Here is a 21,784-nt window from a genome sequence, read left to right as displayed (position 1 = left end):
TATTGATAAATGGCACAGTTACCACTAATACATTATTTCCGAAAAAAAGGTCATCACTGTTGTGGTAATCAACTAGTCAGTGAACAGAATATGTCCAATTGGACGGTGAACGTATTTATGGATAATTACATTATTTTGCCATGGGTTACTAATAAACTTCGTCGTTCCTTTTCGTTATTTCTGATGTGATTTGCACTGGTTTATAAGATGTATCCAAAAGAAAGCAGATGCTGTCATGTGTGAATATCACCGAAATATCTATTACATAAAGTCATGAAAGGGGACTATCCGATTTGCCATGACGATCTTCAAGAAGTTTTGCCTATAAATGTGAATGAGGTTGTGAATTTGATAAATGTACTCGACCTTTGTAGCATAGATATAACCGTACTCTTTGTAGGACCGTTCCTGAGACCACAGATGTTGGACGGAGAGGTTACTTCTTTTGTAGAGAGTAGCAATGAGTCAGTGTGTGTTGGACAGTCTGGCCATGTACTTGGTTTGGAAAGAATGGAAGCTGACCTGCCGGGTAGTGCAGGCAGCATTGTTTAAAAAGGGTTTTGTAATAGCATACCCTGAAGAAAAAAAAATTGTGGAACTGAGATGTTACGAAAGCAAAAATTTCAGAAGGGAAGTTTTATAAGGTGATCTAATTTTTTTATATATATTGTTAATTGTTTGGTTTCTTAATGTTAGAACATTGTGTACAGTTAAAGTTTACTATAGAAATTTTACAGTGAAACACATGGATTTATCTTATAAATGAAACAAGTGTCAAGGAAAGCAATTTTACACAACAAAGTTACTACCAAATATTTTACTAACTTGTCTAGCTGTGAGAACTTTATCAGCCGTTAAGTTTAATCTTCATGTTCATTCTTTACCTTTATGAATGTGTTTGATACTCGCATTGCACATGGCAAGTTGTGTACTGTAGAACGTTTTTGTGAAAACTGGTAAGATACCGTCTTGTATTGCACATCGCAGGTACTGCAAATGAAATTTGGTTTTAGACAGTCCAATATTTCTAGTAGTATGAGTAGGCTGCAGAACAGACGAGCGTTCCGTGCGCACAGGTAGGTTACAACTTTGGTTATCACTAAAAGTTATGTCCACTGTAAGGTACAGTGACTATCGGAATGTATTTGTAAAAATTTCATATTATTACAGAGGTTTCAAATCGGTTAAAAATCTCGAGAAAGTGCTATCTTGCAGTTTTATCAGAAAGTCAGATGCGTTAAATTTTATGTTCATTTGCTGTGTGGTTAAATTGACACTTCCGGTACAGTTGTTGTTTGCAGGACGTAAGATAAGGATTAACAACATTCAGGGCCAACATTTGAATCTAAGTTATTTGTTTTGCAGTCAAATAGCATATGTGAATTTCACTGTAAACGAATTGCTCTCTCGTAGGCGAATTCTCTGTGTACTGGCTAATGTGGATTTCGAATAGTGTAGCGTGAACTTCACATAGTTCCGGTGAAAAATTAATTTCAACACAGTCCTGTCGCCCTGCACTGAGATTTACGTATTTCGATGACAAAATAAGTTTCATACCATTTTTTTTGATAGGAACCTGTGACTTACAAACACGAGTTTAGAAGTTTTTGCAATATCCTTTCAGTTATGAATGCAAAATAGTAACACGAATTAATTGCAGAATAATGGTAGAAGCCGACCTCGCGCAAAATCAGTTTGGATTCCTGGGAAATACAGGAACACGCCAGGCAACACAGACGCTACGACTGCTCTTAGAAGTTAGGTTAAGCAAAGGCAAACCAATGTTTACAGCATTTTTAGACTTATGGAAAACTTTCGACAATATTAACTAGAATATACTCTTTGGAATTCTGAAGGTAGCGTGGGTAAAATACAGGAAGCGAAACGCTATTTACAACTTGTATAGAAACAAGAAGGCACTTAAAAGAGTCGAGGGGGCATGACAAGGAAGCAGTGATTGATTGGGGTTGAGACAGGCTTGTAGCCAATCCCCAATGTTATTCAGTCTGCACACTGAGCAGTAAAGGAAACGACAGTGAAATATAGTGAAGGAGTTAAGGTTCCAGTAGAAGAAATAAGAACTGTGAGCCAGAATGAGATTTTCACTCTGCAGCGGAGTGTGCGCTGATATGAAACTTCCTGGCAGATTAAAATTGTGTGACAGACCCAGACTCAAACTCGGGACCTTTGCCTTTTGCGGGCAAGTGCTCTACCAACTGAGCAACCCAAGCTTCTGTAAAGTTTGGAAGGTAGGAGACGAGGTACTGGGAGAAGTAAAGCTGTGAGGACGGGGCGTGAGTCATGCTAGGGTAGCTCAGTTGGTAGAGCACTTGCCTGCGAAAGGCAAAGGTCCCGAGTTCGAGTTTCGGCCCAGTACACAGTTTTAATCTGCCAGGAAGTTCCATATCAGTGCACACTTCGCTGCAAAGTGGGAATCGCATTCTGGAAACATCCCCCACGCTGTGGCTAAGCCATGTCTCCGCAATATCCTTTCTTTCAGGAGTGCTAGTTCTGCAAGGTTCGCAGGAGAGCTTCTGTAAAGATTGGAAGGTGGGAGACGAGGTACTGAAAGAAGTAAAGCTGTGAGGACGGGGCGTGAGTCGTGCTTGGGTAGCTCAGATGGTGGAGCTCTTGGCCGCGGAAGGCAAAGGTCCCGAGTTCGAGTCTCGGTCCAACACACAGTTCTAATCCGGCAGGAAGTTTCATGAGAAGTGAGAGATTTTCGTCAGAGACCGCAAAAGAGTTGGAACAGCAGCTGAACGGAATAGACCTTGGGAGGAGGATATAAGATGAACATGAACAAAAGCAAAACAAGGGTAATGGAATGCAGCAGAACGAAATCGGGCGATACTGAGGGAATTAGATTAGGCAGCGAGAAAGTAGTAGATGCGGTTCACTATTTGGGCAGTAAAATAACTGGCAATGGTCGCAGCAGAGAGGACATAAAATGTGAACTGGTAATAGCAGAAAAAGCGTGTGCGAAGAAGAGATTTATATGTTAGAAAGTCTTTTCCGAAGATGTTTGTCTGGAGTGTAGTCTTGCCTGGGGGGCGAAACGTGGATTATGTACAGTTCAGTCAAGGAGAAAATGGAGGCTTTTGAACTTTGGTTTTACAGGAGAATGCTGATTTTTAGAGGGGTAGTTCATGATAGGTACTGAATGGAAACGGGAAAAAGTACATTTGTGGCTCAACTTGGAAAAAAAAAAAAAGGGATCGGTCGATGGAACATATTCAAAGGGATGAAGGGATCACCAATTTAGTACTGGAGGGAAGTGTAGGGGTTAAAAATTGTACAGGGACAGCAAAGGACGAAAACAGTAAATGTAGGATGTAGGTCGCTGTAGTTGCGTAGAGACGAAGAGGCTTGCTCGGAACAGAGTAGAATGGAGAGCTGCAGAAAAACCAGCCCTCGCGCAGAAGGTAATGTAAGACGTGCATATTTCTATTGTCTATTGTCAAATCACAATTTATGAAATATGTTTATATTTTATTAATAGGATTAAGTAGGAATAATTAATATTTGTCATGTTGGAAAATGGTTCAAATGGCTCTGAGCGCTATGGGACTCAACTGCTGAGGTCATTAGCCCCTAGAACCTATAACTAGTTAAACCTAACTAACCTAAGGCCATCACAAACATCCATGCCCGAGGCAGGATTCGAACCTGCGACCGTAGCGGTCTTGCGGTTCCAGACTGCAGCGCCTTTAACCGCACGGCCACTTCGGCCGGCTGTCATGTTGGAAATAATGGTGGTAGCAGGGAATATCTGCAACAAAGTATTGTTGATATAACTTGAAAAAGGGCGGGAGAAACCGCGTACGGATACATTAAGAAAAGTGCGGGAAGGACTGCTCATTGATACATTTTGTAATGGTAGCAGGGATTGTCTACACCAGAAAGCATTGTTGGCAGGAGAACCGCACTTTAGCGTTCGTAGGATGTCAGTAGCAAGCGAGAAGTGAAGCGAGTCGGTAGCAGGTCTGAAGCGAGAGGTTGAGAGAAGCGGTGTGCTTGCCAGCCACCAGCTACGATTTAGAAGAGATTATAAACGGATGTAAGAGGAACTAATATTACTGAATTATTTTCTTTGCGAAATTCAAAACTACTGAAGGTATGTTCGCGCAATGCTAGTTCTAAGACTATTGTAAAAAGTAAGTCCCATTTGAACGTTTGTAAAATCATTTCATTACCAACAGTAAATATTTGAAGCGTTTTCAGAATATAATTAATTTTTGCCAGCAATGTTGCATTACTGATCATAATCCATCCCAAAAGCCGTCAACGTAAAACTCTGCAAAAATTTTATTGTTGTCAAGAAAAAGTGCAACTATGAATTACGTAACTTCAGTCAAATTAATTAAAGAATAACGTCAGTTTTGCTATTAAAGAATAACGTCAGCTTTGGTAATAAATACAGCCGCTTATTATGAAAGCCCACCAGCAGTTAATAGAGTATAGTAAACCAGAATAAGTATATTCATGTCGCAGTTCGATGTAGCAGTCAGATGGCGATCCAGTAAAAGTAAAAAAGGTAAGGAACAGTTTTGGGTTATTGCAGATAACGACTGAGGGCCACGACGACGAAACATTCCATGTTTCGTCGAAATAATCAGAAAATTACTTTTAATAAGCAGCAATTAAATTTGTATGGGAAGATTGAGAAAGAGAATAAATTTCAAAGAGAAGATTTAATTTGTTATTGTTAAGCAAGAGATAGAAATCCTAAGGAAAGGTTTCATAGGTTATTGCAGAAGGGAAGTTGCGTAACAAAAAAAAATACAGGGTGTTACAAAAAGGTACTGCCAAACTTTCGGGAAACATTCCTCACACAGAAAGAAAGAAAATATGTTATGCGGACATGTGTCCGGAAACGCTTACTTTCCACGTTAGAGCTCATTTTATTACTTCTCTTCAAATTACATTAATCATGGAATGGAAACACACAGCAACAGAACTCAGCTGTGGAAAAGATGGTTTAAACATCAGTATTTTAGTTGTTTTAGTGTTTCATTATGATGTGGGCAAATATCCAAAACTGTATGATTCAAAGTTACTTGAATGTGAAATCGAAAATGGTAGATGTTGAGAACACAATTAAAGGGAATTACACTTTAATTTGTGACATGATTACCCCCTAAAAACCTCTCGGTTAATTTCTTTTTATACATTACCCATTTTGCGGTATAACTAACTTTGTTATGTAAATAAAGGAAATGTCAATTTTATGCAGGGTTGTTGTTATTCAGGAATGATAATTACGTACATGCATCCCTCAACCTCCGACATGGCAAAGAAGGCAGCCGAGGGCGCAGCAACAGCACCGCCCTGACCCGGGGTGTTTGCTATCGCCATGTAGCAGCGCTATTCGGCCGATGCTGGAGTACTGCTTAATCTTCGTGTTTTATTACCCCCCTTAATACTCAATGTCGTATTAGATTCATATGGCACCCCTTTGTCGAATGGGCACGTAAAATTCAGTTTTAAAATTCTTTTTGTTTGTAACGGGAAACAAACCGATGCTTACTGTCTAAACTGGACGTCGATGGAAAGATGTGACGAGCAGTATTTGTTTGTGCTGATGCCAACTATACAGGGTGTTACAAAAAGGTACGACCAAACTTTCAGGAAACATTCCTCACACACAAAGAAAGAAAATATGTTATGTGGACATGTGTCCGGAAACGCTTACTTTCCATGTTAGAACTCATTTTATTACTTCACATCACATTAATCATGGAATGGAAACACACAGCAGCAGAGCGTACCAGCGTGACTTCAAACACTTTGTTACAGGAAATGTTCAAAACGTTCTCCGTTAGCGAGGATACATGCATCCACCCTCCGTCGCATGGAATCCCTGGTGCGCTGATGCAGCCCTGGAGAATGGCGTGTTGTATCAGAGCCGTCCACAATACGAGCACGAAGAGCCTCTACATTTGGTACCGGGGTTGTGTAGACAAGAGCTTTCAAATGCCCTCATAAATGAAAGTCAAGAGGGTTGAGTTCAGGAGAGCGTGGAGGCCATGGAATTGGTCCGCCTCTACCAATCCATCGGTCACCGAATCTGTTGTTGAGAAGCGTACAAACACTTCGACTGAAATGTGCAGGAGCTCCATCGTGCATGAACCACATGTTATGTCGTACTTGTAAAGGCACATGTTCTAGCAGCACAGGTAGAGTATCCCGTATGAAATCATGATAACGTGTTCCATTGAGCGTAGGTGGAAGAACATGGGGCCCAATCGAGACATCACCAACAATGCCTGCCCAAACGTTCACAGAAAATCTGTGTTGATAACGTGATTGCACAACTGCGTGCGGATTCTTGTCAGCCCACACATGTTGATTGTGAAAATTTACAATTTGATCACGTTGGAATGAAGCCTCATCCGTAAAGAGGACATTTGCACTAAAATGAGGATTGACACATTGTTGGATGAACCATCCGCAGAAGTGTACCCGTGGAGGCCAATCAGCTGCTGTTAGTGCCTGCACACGCTGTACATGGTACGGAAACAACTGGTTCTCCCGTAGCACTCTCCATACAGTGACGTGGTCAACGTTGCTTTGTACAGCAGCAACTTCTCTGACGCTGACATTAGGGTTATCGTCAACTGCACGAAGAACTGCCTCGCCCATTGCAGGTGTCCTCGTCGTTCTAGGTCTTCCCCAGTCACGAGTCATAGGCTGGAATGTTCCGTGCTCCCTAAGACGCCCATCAATTGCTTCAAACGTCTTCCTGTCGGGACACCTTCGTTCTGGAAATCTGTCTCGATACAAACGTACCGCACCACGGCTATTGCCCCGTGCTAATCCATACATCAAATGGGCAACTGCCAACTCCGCATTTGTAAACATTGCACTGACTGCAAAACCACGTTCGTGATGAACACTAACCTGTTGATGCTACGTACTGATGTGCTTGATGCTAGTACTGTAGAGGAATGAGTCGCATGTCAACACAAGCACCGAAGTCAACATTACCTTCCTTTAATTGGGCCAACTGGCGGTGAATCGAGGAAGTACAGTACATACTGACGAAACTAAAATGAGCTCTAACATGGTAATTAAGCGTTTCCGGACACATGTCCACATAACATCCCTTCTTTATTTGTGTGTGAGGAATGTTTCCTGAAAGTTTGGCCGTACCTTTTTGTAACACCATGTACAGGAGCCGGGAAGGTTTCAGTAACAACAACAACAATCAGGATGTATGAAGAAAAGAGTGGACTAAGCTGTTTGTAAGAATAACGTGTACACTCTTAACCCAATAAATTTACTTCTGAAACGATTACCTTAAATTTTGTGAACGATCAGGGTCACGCGGTCATCGGGGCACGAAGATGGCTACAACAACGGAGGAGAGCAAGCAGACGCAGTACTCACGGTGGCCCAGTGGGAGTCGATGGGCATGCCGAACTTGTCGCAGACCTCGACGGCGTAGGGGCGGACGGCGGTGGCGGCGGCCCAGTTCTGGAAGAAGAAGAGCACGCTGACCACCAGCAGCGGCTTCAGCGTGCCGCGCCCCAGCAGCGCCACCACCTTGCGGCACGCCGCAGACTCGCACCACGCCGCAATCTCGTCGTCGTCGTCTTCCGGGAAGTCCTCCACCTGCCGACACAAGCCGTCGTTAGATATTCGCATACCTCGTGGATCGTAACTACGTTCTTCATCTACATCTACATTTATACTCCGCAAGCCACCCAACGGTGTATGGCGGAGGGCACTTTACGCGCCATTGTCATTACCTCCCTTTCCTATTCCAGTTGTGTATGGTTCGCGAGGAGAACGACTGCCGGAAAGCGTCCGTGCGCGCTCGAATCTCTCTAATTTTAATTCGTGATCTCCTCGGGAGGTATAAGTAGGGGGAAGCAATATATTCGATACCTCATCCAGAAACGCACCCTCTCGAAACCTGGACAGCAAGCTACACCGCGATGCAGAGCGCCTTTCTTGCAGTCTGCCAGTTGCTAAACATCTCGGTAACGCTATCACGCTACCTAAATAACCCTGTGACGAAACGCGCCGCTCTTCTTTGGATCTTCTCTATCTCCTCCGTCAACCTGACCTGGTACGGATCCCACCCTGATGAGAAATATTCAAGTGTAGGTCGAACGAGTGTTTTGTAAGCCACCTCCTTTGTTCATGGATTACATTTTCTAAGGACTCTTCCAATGAATCTCAACCTGGTACCCGCCTTACCAAAAATTAATTTTATATGATCATTCCACTTCAAATCGTTCCGCACGCATACTCCCATATATTTTACAGAAGTAACTGCTACCAGTGTTTGTTCCTCTATCATATAATCACACAATAAAGGATCCTTCTTTCTATGTATTCGCAATACATTACATTTGTCTATGTTAAGGGTCAGTTGTCACTCCCTGCACCAAGTGTCTATCCGCTGCAGATCTTCCTGTATTTCGGTGCAATTTTCTAATGCTGCAACTTCTCTGTATACTACAGCATCATCCGCGAAAAGCCGCATGGAACTTCCGACACTATCTACTAGGTCATTTATATATATTGTGAAAAGCAATGGTATCATAACAGTCCCCCGTGGCACGCCAGAGGTTACCTTAACGTCTGTAGCCGTCTCTCCATAGAGAACAACATGCTGTGTTCTGTTTGCTAAAAACTCTTCAATCCAGCCACACAGCTGGTCTGATATTCCGTAGGCTCTTACTTTGTTTATCAGGCGACAGTGCGGAACTGTATCGAACGCCTTCCGGAAGTCAAGGAAAATAGCATCTACCTGGGAGCCTGTACCTAATATTTTCTGGGTCTCATGAACAAATAAAGCGAGTTGGGTCTCACACGATCGCTGTTTCCGGAATCCATGTTGATTCCTACAGAGTAGATTCTGTGTTTCCAGGAACGACATGATACGCGAGCAAAAACCTGTTCTAAAATTCTACAACAGATCGACGTCAGAGATATAGGTCTATAGTTTTGCGCATCTGCTCGATGACCCTTCTTGAAGACTGGGACTACCTGTGCTCTTTTCCAATCATTTAAAACCTTCCGTTCCTCTAAAGACTTGCGGTACACGGCTGTTAGAAGGAGGGCAAGCTCTTTCGCGTACTCTGTGTAGAATGGAATTGGTATCCCGTCAGGTCCAGTGGACTTTCCTCTATTGAGTGATTCCAGTTGCTTTTCTATTCCTTGGACACTTATTTCGATGTCAGCCACTTTTTCGTTTGTGCGAGGATTTAGAGAAGGAACTGCAGTGCGGTCATCCTCTGTGAAACAGCTTTGGAAAAAGGTGTTTAGTATTTCAACTTTACGCGTGTCATCCTCTGTTTCAATGCCATCATCATCCCGGAGTGTCTGGATATGCTGTTTCGAGCCACATACTGATTTAACGTAAGACCAGCACTTCCTAGGATTTTCTGTCAAGTAGGTACATATGACGCGCTATAATGTACAACGCGTCAATTTTATAGTTGAAGCGGTCAGTTTGTAATGGTTCTTTACTTACGTGACCATTACGGCACTCCAACCCCAGTTCTCGATACCAGTAATATCGTACTACTTTTCTGTGAAGTAACAGACATAGTTTTGTGACAATATTCACATTTGGTTTTAGTAATGTATAGGTACTCAGATGTATCGATATATTACAATGATATGGTTCTTGTGTGTATTCATTTCTGTGAGACTGTCATAATCTTTGACTTACTTGTAACCGTTTTGGCGCGAATGCGCACAGAGCAGTATTTGTTTCACGTTGCAGAGGTTAAGTTGTTATTTCGCTTTGTAAAAGAACAGTCAAGTCATGTGTTTGGTTAAAGTGGAAATTAAATATATGAAGATTGATATAAAACTCTTTTCTTGATGATGTGACAATTAAGAAGAAGTAAATGTGAATTTACAAGAAGTTTAATAAAAATGTGGATCGTGAACATCAAGTCAAAAATTATTTCTACCATACCATTGTTCTGATATGGGATTGTTTTGATCATTAAGAATTTTCTGAAAAACGCATTTGTTAAGTCTACAAATATTGCTAAAGTACAGATCTGGACCTTCTAGCAGTCAAAGTGGAATCACCCTAGAATCAACAAGACGAGCCATAACAACTTCGACGAAATATACGTGGGAATCCATTCAAGGTAAGTGCCAAAATTAATGACTTTTTTACAGTGACTTCATTATTTCCATTCTGACGATACCATCCACAGTCAACAACTTTGTTGTTGCCCGATAAAGCGAATATATGCTGCATGAGTAACATTATTAATCAGATTTCTAACCTACTTTGCAAGTGGTGGTATTGTTCAAATGGCTCTGAGCACTATGCGACTTAACTTCTGAGGTCATCAGTCGCCTAGAACTTAGAACTAATTAAACCTAACTAACCTAAGGACATTACACACATCCATGCCCGAGGCAGGATTCGAACCTGCTACCGTAGCGGTCGCTCGGCTCCAAACTGTAGCGCCTAGAACCGCACGGCCACTCCGGCCGGCGGTATTGTTAGAAGTTCCAAAATTCAACATGTACAAAAAATTCGAAAATATAGAAATCGCACGTTCCACACCGTTTGCAGCAGTCTTTGTAAGGTGGTAAAAGAATTTTGTCCGTCACTTCCCGCGTCTCGTCGATATTAAAAAGCGGACTTTGCGTTCAGTTCCAGTAGTAAGTAGCCTATGTCCCCTGTATGTTGTGTTCCGAAAGATTGTACAGGGTGACAGTTACTGAACTATATGAAATCAAACCGTCGTAACTTTTGAACGGTTTGCGTTAGGACGTTCAAACTGCACGGTTGGCCGCGGGCCATGATGGAAATTAGTATGCGGATGTATCGTTTGGTTAAGTGACGAAGGGCACTTTCATTTGGATGGGTTGGTCAATAAGCAAGATTGGCTCAGTTGGGGGACTGAGAATCCATATTTCGCAATCGAGAAGTCTCTTCACCCTCAACGGGTGTCCGTGTGGTGTGCAATGTTCAGTCGCGGAATAATCGGCGCCATATTCCTTTATGGCACGGTGACTACCGAACGGTATGTAAATGTTTTGGGAGATGATTTCATCCCCATTATCCAAAGTTAACCTAATTTCGACAAGATGTAGTTGATGCAAGACTGAGTTCGACCCCATCGAAGCAGGAGAGTAATGTCCTGGAGGGTGACCTTGGGGACAGCATTCTGGCTTTGGAGTACCCAGAGGCCACTGGCATGAGCAGTGACAGATTGTGCGCCATATCCGGATCTGAACACATGCGACTACTTTTTGTGGGGCTGTATTAAAGGCAAAGTGTACGGCAATAGTCTCAAAACCGTTGCTGAGCTGAAAACAGCCATTCAGGAGGTCACTGACAGCATCGATGTTCTGACACTTCAGCGGGTCATGCAGAATTTCGCTATCGTCTGCGCCATGTCACCGCCAATGATGACAGGCATATCGAACATGTCATAACCTAAATTCGAATATCTGTGTTGAATAAAATTTCTGCACACCGCAGATAGAAAATAATTTACGTTTTTTTGCGTACAGTTCAATAATTGTCGCCCTGTATGTCGAATGTGAACCTAAATTACATAGTTTCTGAAAGAAATGTTCATCTGTTATGTGTGTCATAATGTACTAAAGCAAAATAGGCCCAACTGGTCATATTACACTCTGTAATACGAGTCATTTTCTTGACTCTGAGGAGACTGAAAAGAAACTGTGCTCATTTAACACTATGCTGCAGGATGAAACAGTTTTATTGGTGATGTTTATAATTACAATACACACGTAAGTATCTGGATATAATCAGTATGAAGAGTTCAAACAACGGAATAACAATGTAAACTCATGTTCACAATAATCAGAAGACCTCGAACGACTGGAGGTAGGACGTTTATATTCACAGGATGTGTGCACTAGTATGTTCTACAGAAAGGATAAGCATTTGAACTACATCGACCCGCGTGTTCAAGGTCGACATCGATATCGCGGCGCAACACCGCCTACCGGTAAAATGTTCCTGCAGCTCTCGTTGTCGCTATAAACCGAAGGTATTGGATCAGTGTGACTTGAGCAGACTTGCAGGATTCCTCGCAGACGTATGCATGAACCGTACGGTCAAATCGGTGAGTTTGAAAGAGGGCGCATTATTGCCTTGAGAGAATGTGATGCATCCATCCAGGAAACTTCTGTTCGTGTGGGACAAAGTGTTTCAGCAATGCAACCGGTGTGTGGGCAATGGTCCACGAAAGGCCATAGAAAACGATGAGATGGGTCAGGTCGCACCACCCAGACCATCCCCGAGAAGATCGACACCTCATCCGAATTTCATTGCAGGACAGATCTGCGTCGTACTCCGCTCTGGCCCAGCTGTGGAATAGTGGAACACATCGTACACTATGAGGGGGTGACAGTCCGTCGCCATTTATTACTGCATGAATTACATGCGCGTCGACCACTTCTCCACATACATTTGACGAATGTGCAGAAACATGCTAGACGACAATGGCGCATGGAACGACATCACTGGGGACAGGAATAGCACCAGATAGAATTTTCGGACGAATTAAGGTTCTGTTTGTTTGGAAATGATGGCCACACTTTGGTTAGCCGCAGAAAGAGGGAGCGGCATCACGTTGACTGCATTTGCGCAAGACGTTCAGCGCCAACTCAATGCCTTATGGTGTCGGGTACTGTTTGGTACAACCACAAATCATAGTTGGCGCGTGTCCGGGGCACTGTGACCAGTGTGATCTACGTGAATGACATTGTCCAACCAATCGCCATTTTTCAACAAGACAATGCACGACCACATGTTTCTGCACGAACACGTGTCTTCTTGATATCATAGGATATCAGCCTTTTGCCCTGGCCCACCATATCACCACAGTTGTAGCTAAACGAAAATGTGTGGGATATGGGGAAACGACAGGTGCAGTGCAGTGCTGTGACCCAATGCCAACCACCACAGAACTACTTTGGAATGAAGTGAACGCAGCATGGATGGCTGTACCATAAGACGCCATTCGCGTCTTATACCCATCGATAATATCACACAGGGAGCAAGTCATGAGGGCTCATGGCAGACACCGAGCCTACTAGGCAACAGGACATATGCTGAACCGAGGTAACTGAAATGTTAATCACTTCTGCAGAACGTGCTGATGTACACGTCCTATGAATGTGAATGTCAATCTTTTTTCATTGAAAGTGTGCTATTTTTCTGAACATGAGTGTACTTCTGCACTGGTTTTTGTCTGATGGATAAATTTGACGTTACTGGATGCAGTAACTGTAATGACGCAGAGCAACATGGATGTGGAAGAAGCTAGTGTTAGAGTTTGTGGAAGTACTAATACTGTCACTGAATCATGAAGTAGTAGGAAAATTAAATGAGATGGCCCTACATGGAAAAAAAAGAGAAACATGGTGGGTAAGAATGGTTTTGAAAGATTTATTGTTTTTTCCTACAAAATTTACCTGTAGTTTATGCAAAGCATCTTTCCAATTAAATCGTGAATCTCCATGAAACTATAAATTAACCTTTACTGAATCTTATTTGTGCTGCTCTTTTTTACGTTTTTAATTTATAGGTATGTCTCGTGAATGCCATTTGCGTGTACTGCATTTAAGTAGTCAAAATATAATAGACATACATTTTTTCAACATTTCAGACACTCATCCAAATCTCTTCTAAAGAAACCTACTTACAATTATCCTCGAATGTTTGACTTTAAATGCCTCGATCTTGAAATTCAACATATCAGAAGGTTTTGCCAGTCATTTTACGAATCTCACAAGAACGTATTTCAAGTTTCATTCATTCTTTGTTACGTCACGCAAGAAGGTCTACAATGTCAAAGACCATGAATGAGTACAAGAAAAAAAGCAAAGATGTTACACTGAGATTCCATACACGTAAACTTATTTCTGGAAAGGGAGACTTATTCCGTGTGTGTAAATACATTTGTTTTCATTTTGGGGATTTCGAAATTTAGAATTCAGAGGCTTTGTAAAGAATAGTTAAGGACTGGGTAAACAAAAATGGTTCAAATGGCTCTGAGCACTATGGGACTTAACATCTGAGGTCATCAGTTCCCTAGAACTTAGAACTACTTAAACATGACTAATCTAAGGACATCACACACATCCATGCCCGAGGCAGGATTCGAAACTGCGGCCGTAGCGGTCACGCGGTTCCAGACTATAGCGCCTAGAACCGCTCGGCCGCCTCGGCCGACACTGGGTTAACATAAAAAGAAAGATACCAGTTCATAAAAGTACACGAAACAAACAGGTGTACAGAAATTCATTTAGCCTCTGACTTCCGTTAATCACGTTGCTGCCGTGATAATTCAAAGCGCTAGTAACTGTCGAGTGAACTATACATCAAAATTTTTTCGATGATGTACAATGCAGCACAAAATACTGAAACTAAAGTGAAACATTTTCTTTCATAACAATTATATTTTTAATACTAAATATAGGTTTCAAGACACCGGCTACAGACAAAAGGCTGAAAATGCTCTGAGTTGCAAGAACACATCCAGAGAGTCAATACAGCAGGAGATGGTGCATTAAAAGCTAAGTTACTTGGTCAACTTGGTTATCAAACTCTGCTAAAGTCTTAATCATATCAAAATTTTACGCAGAGAAGCAAATGATATTCTTTAATTGCATTATGACGCAAATGATAATAGGATATCTATATCGTCTATGGTGATTACATTCTTCATTGCACTGTTTTATAGTTATATTAATGTGGGAATACCTCTTAGACTTCTTGTGAACATTTCAATATTTGCAGAAACCTTCATATTTTATGCATTCCAAAACTCATCATGTCCATGTTTGTTAGCTCCAACAATGTGCATGTACCCTTGTGCTTCCCAAAAGTCAATAACTCCATTTAACATTTGCTATTATTTACGAAAAATGGCAGTACATATTATATTAACAACCAGATATCTGTTTGAAACAATATTCTGCATTGAACTCATTTTTATAGCTATTCAATTTCAGTACTAAATAACCTAATAATTTTTTACGTTTTCCTCCATTTCACTTCATATGGACACATTCAGCTTTGGAATTGACCGCCTCATTTGTAGTACACGTTATTCTGGTTTGATTAATCTTCATGGATGGAACCTCCACGTCGGTCTATACGGGACAAAAGCGATTGTATGGTATTGATGGTTCGGAGTTCCCACCTCGGTATGTTCGGCTGCCGAGTTGTAAGTCTTTTCAGTTTACACCACACTGGACAATTTGCATGTCTACGATAGTGAAACGATGATGATAACGAAACAACACCGAGTACCCGAGCGAGAAAATCTTCGACCCGGCTGGAAATCGAACCCGGGTTCGCTGCATGGCAGGCAGACACAATGACCACTCACTAGGAGGACACACCAAGTGCTATCACCCGATTTCCTAGAAGACGAGTCAAAGTAAGTGAACGCATGTCTCAGCTTATCTGTAGATACTCGACCGTTTCTGAAAAGACTGTAGTCATAGTTCTCGAGGTATTTTCGAGGTGCCTTATGTGCCTTTTGCGGCGCGATATTCTCAGAAGAAATGTTGGCGCATAGTTAGCGCCACGGCTTTTCAGTTTCGCGCCCCGTGTTCCAAACTTTAATATATTTTTTTTTTCATCATTCATACTGTTTTCATTAATCTATCCTTGTTCGTACTCAGTTACTAAACGAATGTTTCTTATCAAATTAGGGATTACACGGGCTTTATTCTGATTAAAAAATTGCAGTTGCATTTCACAGTAAGTGGCACACATTTATTATATAATACGTGTGAGTATGGTATGTTGAGGGATTTCAGCCCTTTAATATTCTCAAATTGTGCTATTTCATTCTCATATCAATTCTTATATTTTTTATTCATATGTTTATTCTTCAGGGAGATTTGGTGCATTGCCTTGGATAATACTATTCGTAGAAACGTTCTGAACACAGATATTCCAAACATCACGAGCATCGTGCAAGGCGGTTTGCCACAGTGAAATATTTTCGTATGAATCTCACTCGGTACGGAAACGTTGTTAACATTGATGAAGATTTCGTCTTTGGCAATAATTTCGCTGCACGGTATATATATGGGAACACTTTTCTGAAAACTGGCGCTTGCAGTTGATTATGAATCAAGATATACTACGGGATTTTCACGAAAAACAGTTTCACATAATGTTTTCATTCTTTTTTTAAATTTATTGGTATGACATAAAATTAATAGAGGAATAAGGACAGCATTATATCAGTATACACAGGAAAACATTAGTGTACTAACCTTCTACAAACATGAGTGTACAGGTTGCTTCCATAAGGGCGTGCAAAAATTTAACAGGACATAGAGGATAAGTTTCACCATGAATTATAACAATTATTTGTCGGCTGAATAACTCCACCTACAAACATGCATTCGCTACGTCCTATTACATGTTTTGCCCGCTCTTACGGAAGCACCCTGTATAAATGTCAACCAAAAATAAAAGTAATAATCGGGTTTTTCGAACGCGGGATGCAGAATTAAGAAGACACGACGATAACCACTGTGCAACCGTTTCGTCTAAGGATATCGCGCGGCAAAAGGCACGTAAAGTATCTGGACAATAATTCGATAACTTGACGTGCTCGGCGTGAGAGGTCAGCAAGTCTTGTGTACGTGAAAGTCGCTATGGAGGAGTGGGAAAGATGAACAGCAAGGTGTAGTGTAGTTTCTGGCTGCAGAATGAGTTTCATTGTCTGCAGTGTACGGCGAGCGCAGTATGTCACGTGCAAGTGTGTTTCAAAGGAATAGACGATTTCGAGAGGGTCGGGTGTCATTGAAAGAGCGCAGTCGGCCAGGACAATCTCATCGTGCCATTACCCCTTCTGTCACGGCTGCAGTGGATACTGCCGTCAGAAATGACTGGCGGCGCATGGTCGGCCCGTGCTGGGCGTAAGTCACAGTACCGTTCACGCCATCGTGACAGAGCGTACGATGTTCTGGATGATGTGCGCCCAGTGGATTCCCGACAGCCTGACGGAGGAGCCGAAGTTGAACAGAATGTCGATACCACTGCAGCACTTGGGACAGGTTCACGATGAACAGTATTGTTTCCTGTCCCGTATTGTGGCGGGATATTAAACATACCGTCATCATTCTGCGCCGGAAAGCAAGCGTAGAACCAACAATGGAAGCACATCTATTCGCTCCCATCGACCCGCTGGACACTCTGGAACTCGGCCAACAACTAACGCACAGCGGTACGTTGACACTATGCAAACACTAAATCACGCCATCAACCACAAACGCCCAGGAATGTTGACAGACGGCATCATTCCATTGCAGGATAATGCCCTCTTACAAGTTATCAAGGCTGTTTCGACTGCACTGCAGGAATTTCCCTGGGAAGCTCTTACGCACCCTCTGTACAGCCCCAATCTCTCCTCATCAGATTTCCTTATTTTTGGACCCCTGAAGAAAGACGTTCGTGGCTGTCAATTTGCTTTGTACGAAGGGGTGCACGCTTGGGTACAATCATGGTTCCGTTGACAACCCAAACGTTTTTCCATGAAGTCACTGAACAACTTTCCTTACACTAAGATAGGTGTATTAATAGTTATGGCGATTTGTTTTGAAATAAATAAAAGTTTACTGACTGACTTTATGTCCACCTGTCTCCTTTCCATTTGACTGCCCCGTACAATTTATTTGATATACTGCTACTGGATAATCTGCTCAGCTGTCGTATTGTTGATATTTAATTCGCATGATAGATTTCGAAATAAGACAGTTTCGTCTTCTGGCGTGCTTGTGGCAGTTCAGCTCAGACGAAACACTGAAGAAGAATAAATGATCCAAAACGTAACCTCAGCAGTGCTAGTGTAATCATAAAATGTGCTAGTTCTTGGGTGCACCGAATTTGAAGGCAAAACATACAGTAACCGAAGTTTCAAGCCTGCCCGATGAAAATGGAGGTTCCCTTGGTGCGGTTAGAGAGAAGTAGGGTGTATAAAGGCGCCATTTTCACCCTCTCCCTTCCCTCAATGAGAAACATCGTGAAACCAACCCTGCCCTGTACAACAACCATCGCAGCAATCCACACGACACCGAAACACACTTGTTATTTCGTAACAGGCCGTGCGTAGGGCAGGGTGAAAGACGTCCACCAGAACATAGGGACTCTCGCGTCAGCTGCCTAACACTGGTTTCCATAGCATAAAACTGATTATTATCGTAAGAGGCAGAATATGAGATCTCTCCAACCACCCGCGGAACCTGGGATGCCGCCTTTAATCGATAGCCGATTGTAAATTGAATGTTTGTCGAAACAACAGAATGATTCTTTCTGTGGTTTTGTTCATTTTCGTTCCATCGCTTTCATTTATTTTCAGTGCGACTGCGTACGCGTTGTCAGTAGTAACGTAGGTCTCTGGATTTTTTTTTCATTCAGTCTCGTTTACAGCCGGTGTCAATGTCCGTGCTAATGTACTTCATACAGTCGCTCGTTTCGTCACTGCTGTTGTCTTTAATGAAGAAAGGGTTGTGTTGCAAAGTACAATATTTTGACTCAGCAGACATTGTGTACAGAGCAGCCGCAGCCTGGATATATCGTTTAGAAAAGATAAGACCGCCTTAGCTGTAAGTCATTTATTTATTGGCATGATCGGTTTCGCAACGTTATAGCTGCATCATCAGGTGCAACTGTATAATTGGTAGATAAAAACTCATGTAAGCCAAGAAAACATAATTAAAATGAACTTATGCTGGTGAGATGTGTGGTTCCGTGTCACGTGGTCTACTTTCCCTCTCTAGGTCAGTTCTGATCAGTTTTTGTGAGAATTTGCCAGATGATCAAAGAAAGATATACAAATTTATACCCTCAAATTTCAATATATTGTGAGTAAAAACTCTCAAGTGGAAGGTGATAAAATGCAGCTACATTTCAGAATTTATTGCCTAAGTTTGAAGCTCTTTCTTTCAGTGAATAATTGTGGTAAAGCTGTAATACTTAGCTAGAGGCTTAATCAGTTTGCACTATAGACTTTCTGTAGATTTTACGTAATTTAAGTCACTATTTTTTACTCCAAGCGATATTCAAAACTGTCAATAAATTGTTAGCTAGATGCTTGAATAGTTTGCACTGTGGACTTTCTGTAGATTTTACGTAACTTAAGTCGCAATTTTTTACTCCAAGCGGTATTCAAAATTGTCAATAAATTCTTGTTACGGCAAAATTTCGTCCACCTTTATATAGTTTGATCTCTTCACATAGTTTACGGAGTACCAGAGGTGTAAATGCAGATATTTCTACTGATGGTTGAGGACAGTGCACTGAACAACATTACATCAGTATTTACTTAATTTGGAAAATAATAATTACTGGTATTAAGAATAGAATGTTTTTATGTTGGTTAGTACCTCTGAAGTACAAATGACGCAAGCAGGGCATTAACGTTCATTTTCCCTGGGCAGCGGGTAAGGTTCTGAAGTGTCGACATGTGGATGCAAAATGGGCAGTCTATACAGACAGGTGAGGTCTACTTCGTGGTGCAGTTACGACTGTTTAGGAAACATCAGGTAGTAAATTATGTGATGCGTTTGTGAGAAAGCTGTTAGACCCAGAGAAGAACAGTAATCATACTAAAGTATGGTTCCTATTATTACCAATATATGTACCTATATCCCTAACATCCTGTATAACGTTTGCTAGCGGCGTGTTTATACTTCCTCTAAATTTAATCACTTTAAAATATGATGCTTGATACATACTTCTGTAAACCACCATATGAAAGAGTAATCTTCCTCCTGCAAAATATGAAGACTCTCATGTTTGCTTTTTCCTTGAAGCTCTGCAATTATACACTAAACTTTTCCTCGCAAATGACTGTATTGGAGGACTGTGTTATAAGACAATGCTACGTGTTGGAAAGCAGTAGTAAATACAACCATTAATTTAGTATGTTTTGAGTAAGGAATGAAACATAGGGGCTGTCCTGAAATTTTCCAACTTTTTTGGACCGTCTTACACAAGAAAAAAGTAATAGATTACCAAAAACTTCAGTTAACACTTGTTCTGCAGGTGAGTTTTCGTATTATTGCTTCGGAAGTCTGATGAATTAAGCAAGTGAAGAAGCCCTGCCAAAACGTACTTTCGCTAATTTGGATGGTTCAGTTAACACTTGCTGACCTACAATTCAAGCAAAAAGCAGCAAAATATTGGAAAATATTCTTCTGAACAAAAGGAACCGTTATTTAGTCGTTCTGGCTCGAGTTTCAGTGAGGAATTTAGACTCAGTCATTGGCGAGAAAATCTGAACCTTTGCGGGGATCATATTGTAAAGAGCTTTTAAAGAAGGACCATCAAATTCGAAAGAACTGCAGACTACTTAATGAAATTCTGACAAATCAGCTACAAAAATTCAGCAAGTATTTTTAAGCTGGGTAATATTTTGTCACGTGGAGCTCTGTAACAAAATTTTATGAACAATTGTAAAAGCTACTAGTCAATAAGATCCTGTACCAAGAAAAGAAATGAAGCTACGTAAATCTGGAAGAAATTTTACCGTGAAACAAATTAACGAAGACTTTGGATGTAGCTTGGGGCAAAAATAGTGAATCAAAGGGCAAGAACCTTTCAGAATGAGCATAGTGCAAACTGTTCAAGCATCTTGCCAAGTTTTACAGTCTTACAACAGTTTTATTCACTGAAATACGGCACTTCAGACGTAGCTAAAATTTTGTAATTGTTGGCATTTTTTTTAACCCTTCATTTAAGAGGCTCCTATTCACAAAATGGTGAAAATTATAGACTAGAAGTTTGGATACTTTTCTTTTATCGTTTAGCGTAACTGTACGCAAAATGCGAACAAAATCTGGGATTCCGTAAGAACAGCTCTAGAACTAGACCAGCTTTCATGGAATAAGTTGGAAAACTGGTAATTCGGGTAGGTCAGCTGCGAAGACCAGTCGAGTAGGATAAAAGTGCTTCACGCAAAAACGTCTAGAGCACTCAGTCGGTAATTGATTCCCATTGTGGAGAACGCACGAAAGAGATTTTAAAGTGAAAGTATTCACTTCCCGGCTTTTCTATGAGAAGAACGCTTGTTCGTGATATAACCATTCTGTATAGTAAGCCTATATTTCGCATCTTTAGTCTTGCATAGAGCCTCAACCGCAAGATGAATTGCTGTAGGAGCAGACAACGGCAGGATAACAGAGTCGTTACCGCCGGTGACGAGGTAGTAGAAAAACCTGTTCAGCTCATTAACATCGCTAATAGCGGAAGGTTCCTAGACGATGCGAGCCAACACAAAGGCGTTGAAATCAAACAGCGAGCGTAACAAGGAGGCAGATCCTGGATCTCCATTCAGAGGACACTGTAGACTAGAAAGAGGACACTTCAAAATAACAAAAATATGCTGTGAAAAAGAGTAACTAAAATCATTTTCCTCCAATAAATTGGAATACTATTTGTGTGTAAAGGAATGTATGCGATGTGGATGTACTCTGTCCGTCTGAAAAGTTCTGAGACTGATTCTGTTCCTGTCGATTTAACTGACGTCAGCGCAGTAAGTACGGTGCAGCTTCAACTGTCAATATCCACGATGTGCATTCGACCAGTCAGATGTGAACAGGCCAGAGTTAAGTAGTGAACTTGTGACTATAGCGTGCTTACGTTATTGTGTCACAAATAGCAAAGGAGCAACGAATAAAAAGTAAACTAAATTCTGCCAAAACAGACCATGAAGGCCCAACGATACCTACCGGCCGCCGTGTCATCCTCAGCTAGCAGGTGTCACTGGATGCGGATATGGAGGGGCAT

At 41.6% G+C, this 21,784-nt stretch overlaps 1 protein-coding gene across 1 annotated transcript in view; it reads right to left on the bottom strand.

Annotated features, from left to right (window-relative positions):
- Positions 1-21,784, bottom strand: part of LOC124775891 (facilitated trehalose transporter Tret1-like) — a 349,558-nt gene that overhangs the window by 29,640 nt on the left and 298,134 nt on the right. Inside the window, exon 8 of the mRNA XM_047250726.1 lies at positions 7,390-7,614. Within this exon, the coding sequence (XP_047106682.1) occupies positions 7,390-7,614 (225 nt within the window). The remainder of the gene's footprint in view (positions 1-7,389; positions 7,615-21,784) is intronic.

This window comes from Schistocerca piceifrons, chromosome 2, assembly GCF_021461385.2.
Source record: "Schistocerca piceifrons isolate TAMUIC-IGC-003096 chromosome 2, iqSchPice1.1, whole genome shotgun sequence".
Taxonomy (NCBI): Eukaryota; Metazoa; Arthropoda; class Insecta; order Orthoptera; family Acrididae; genus Schistocerca; species Schistocerca piceifrons.
Note: the sequence above shows the minus strand (reverse complement) of the source record. Positions and strands in the feature narration are given on the sequence as shown.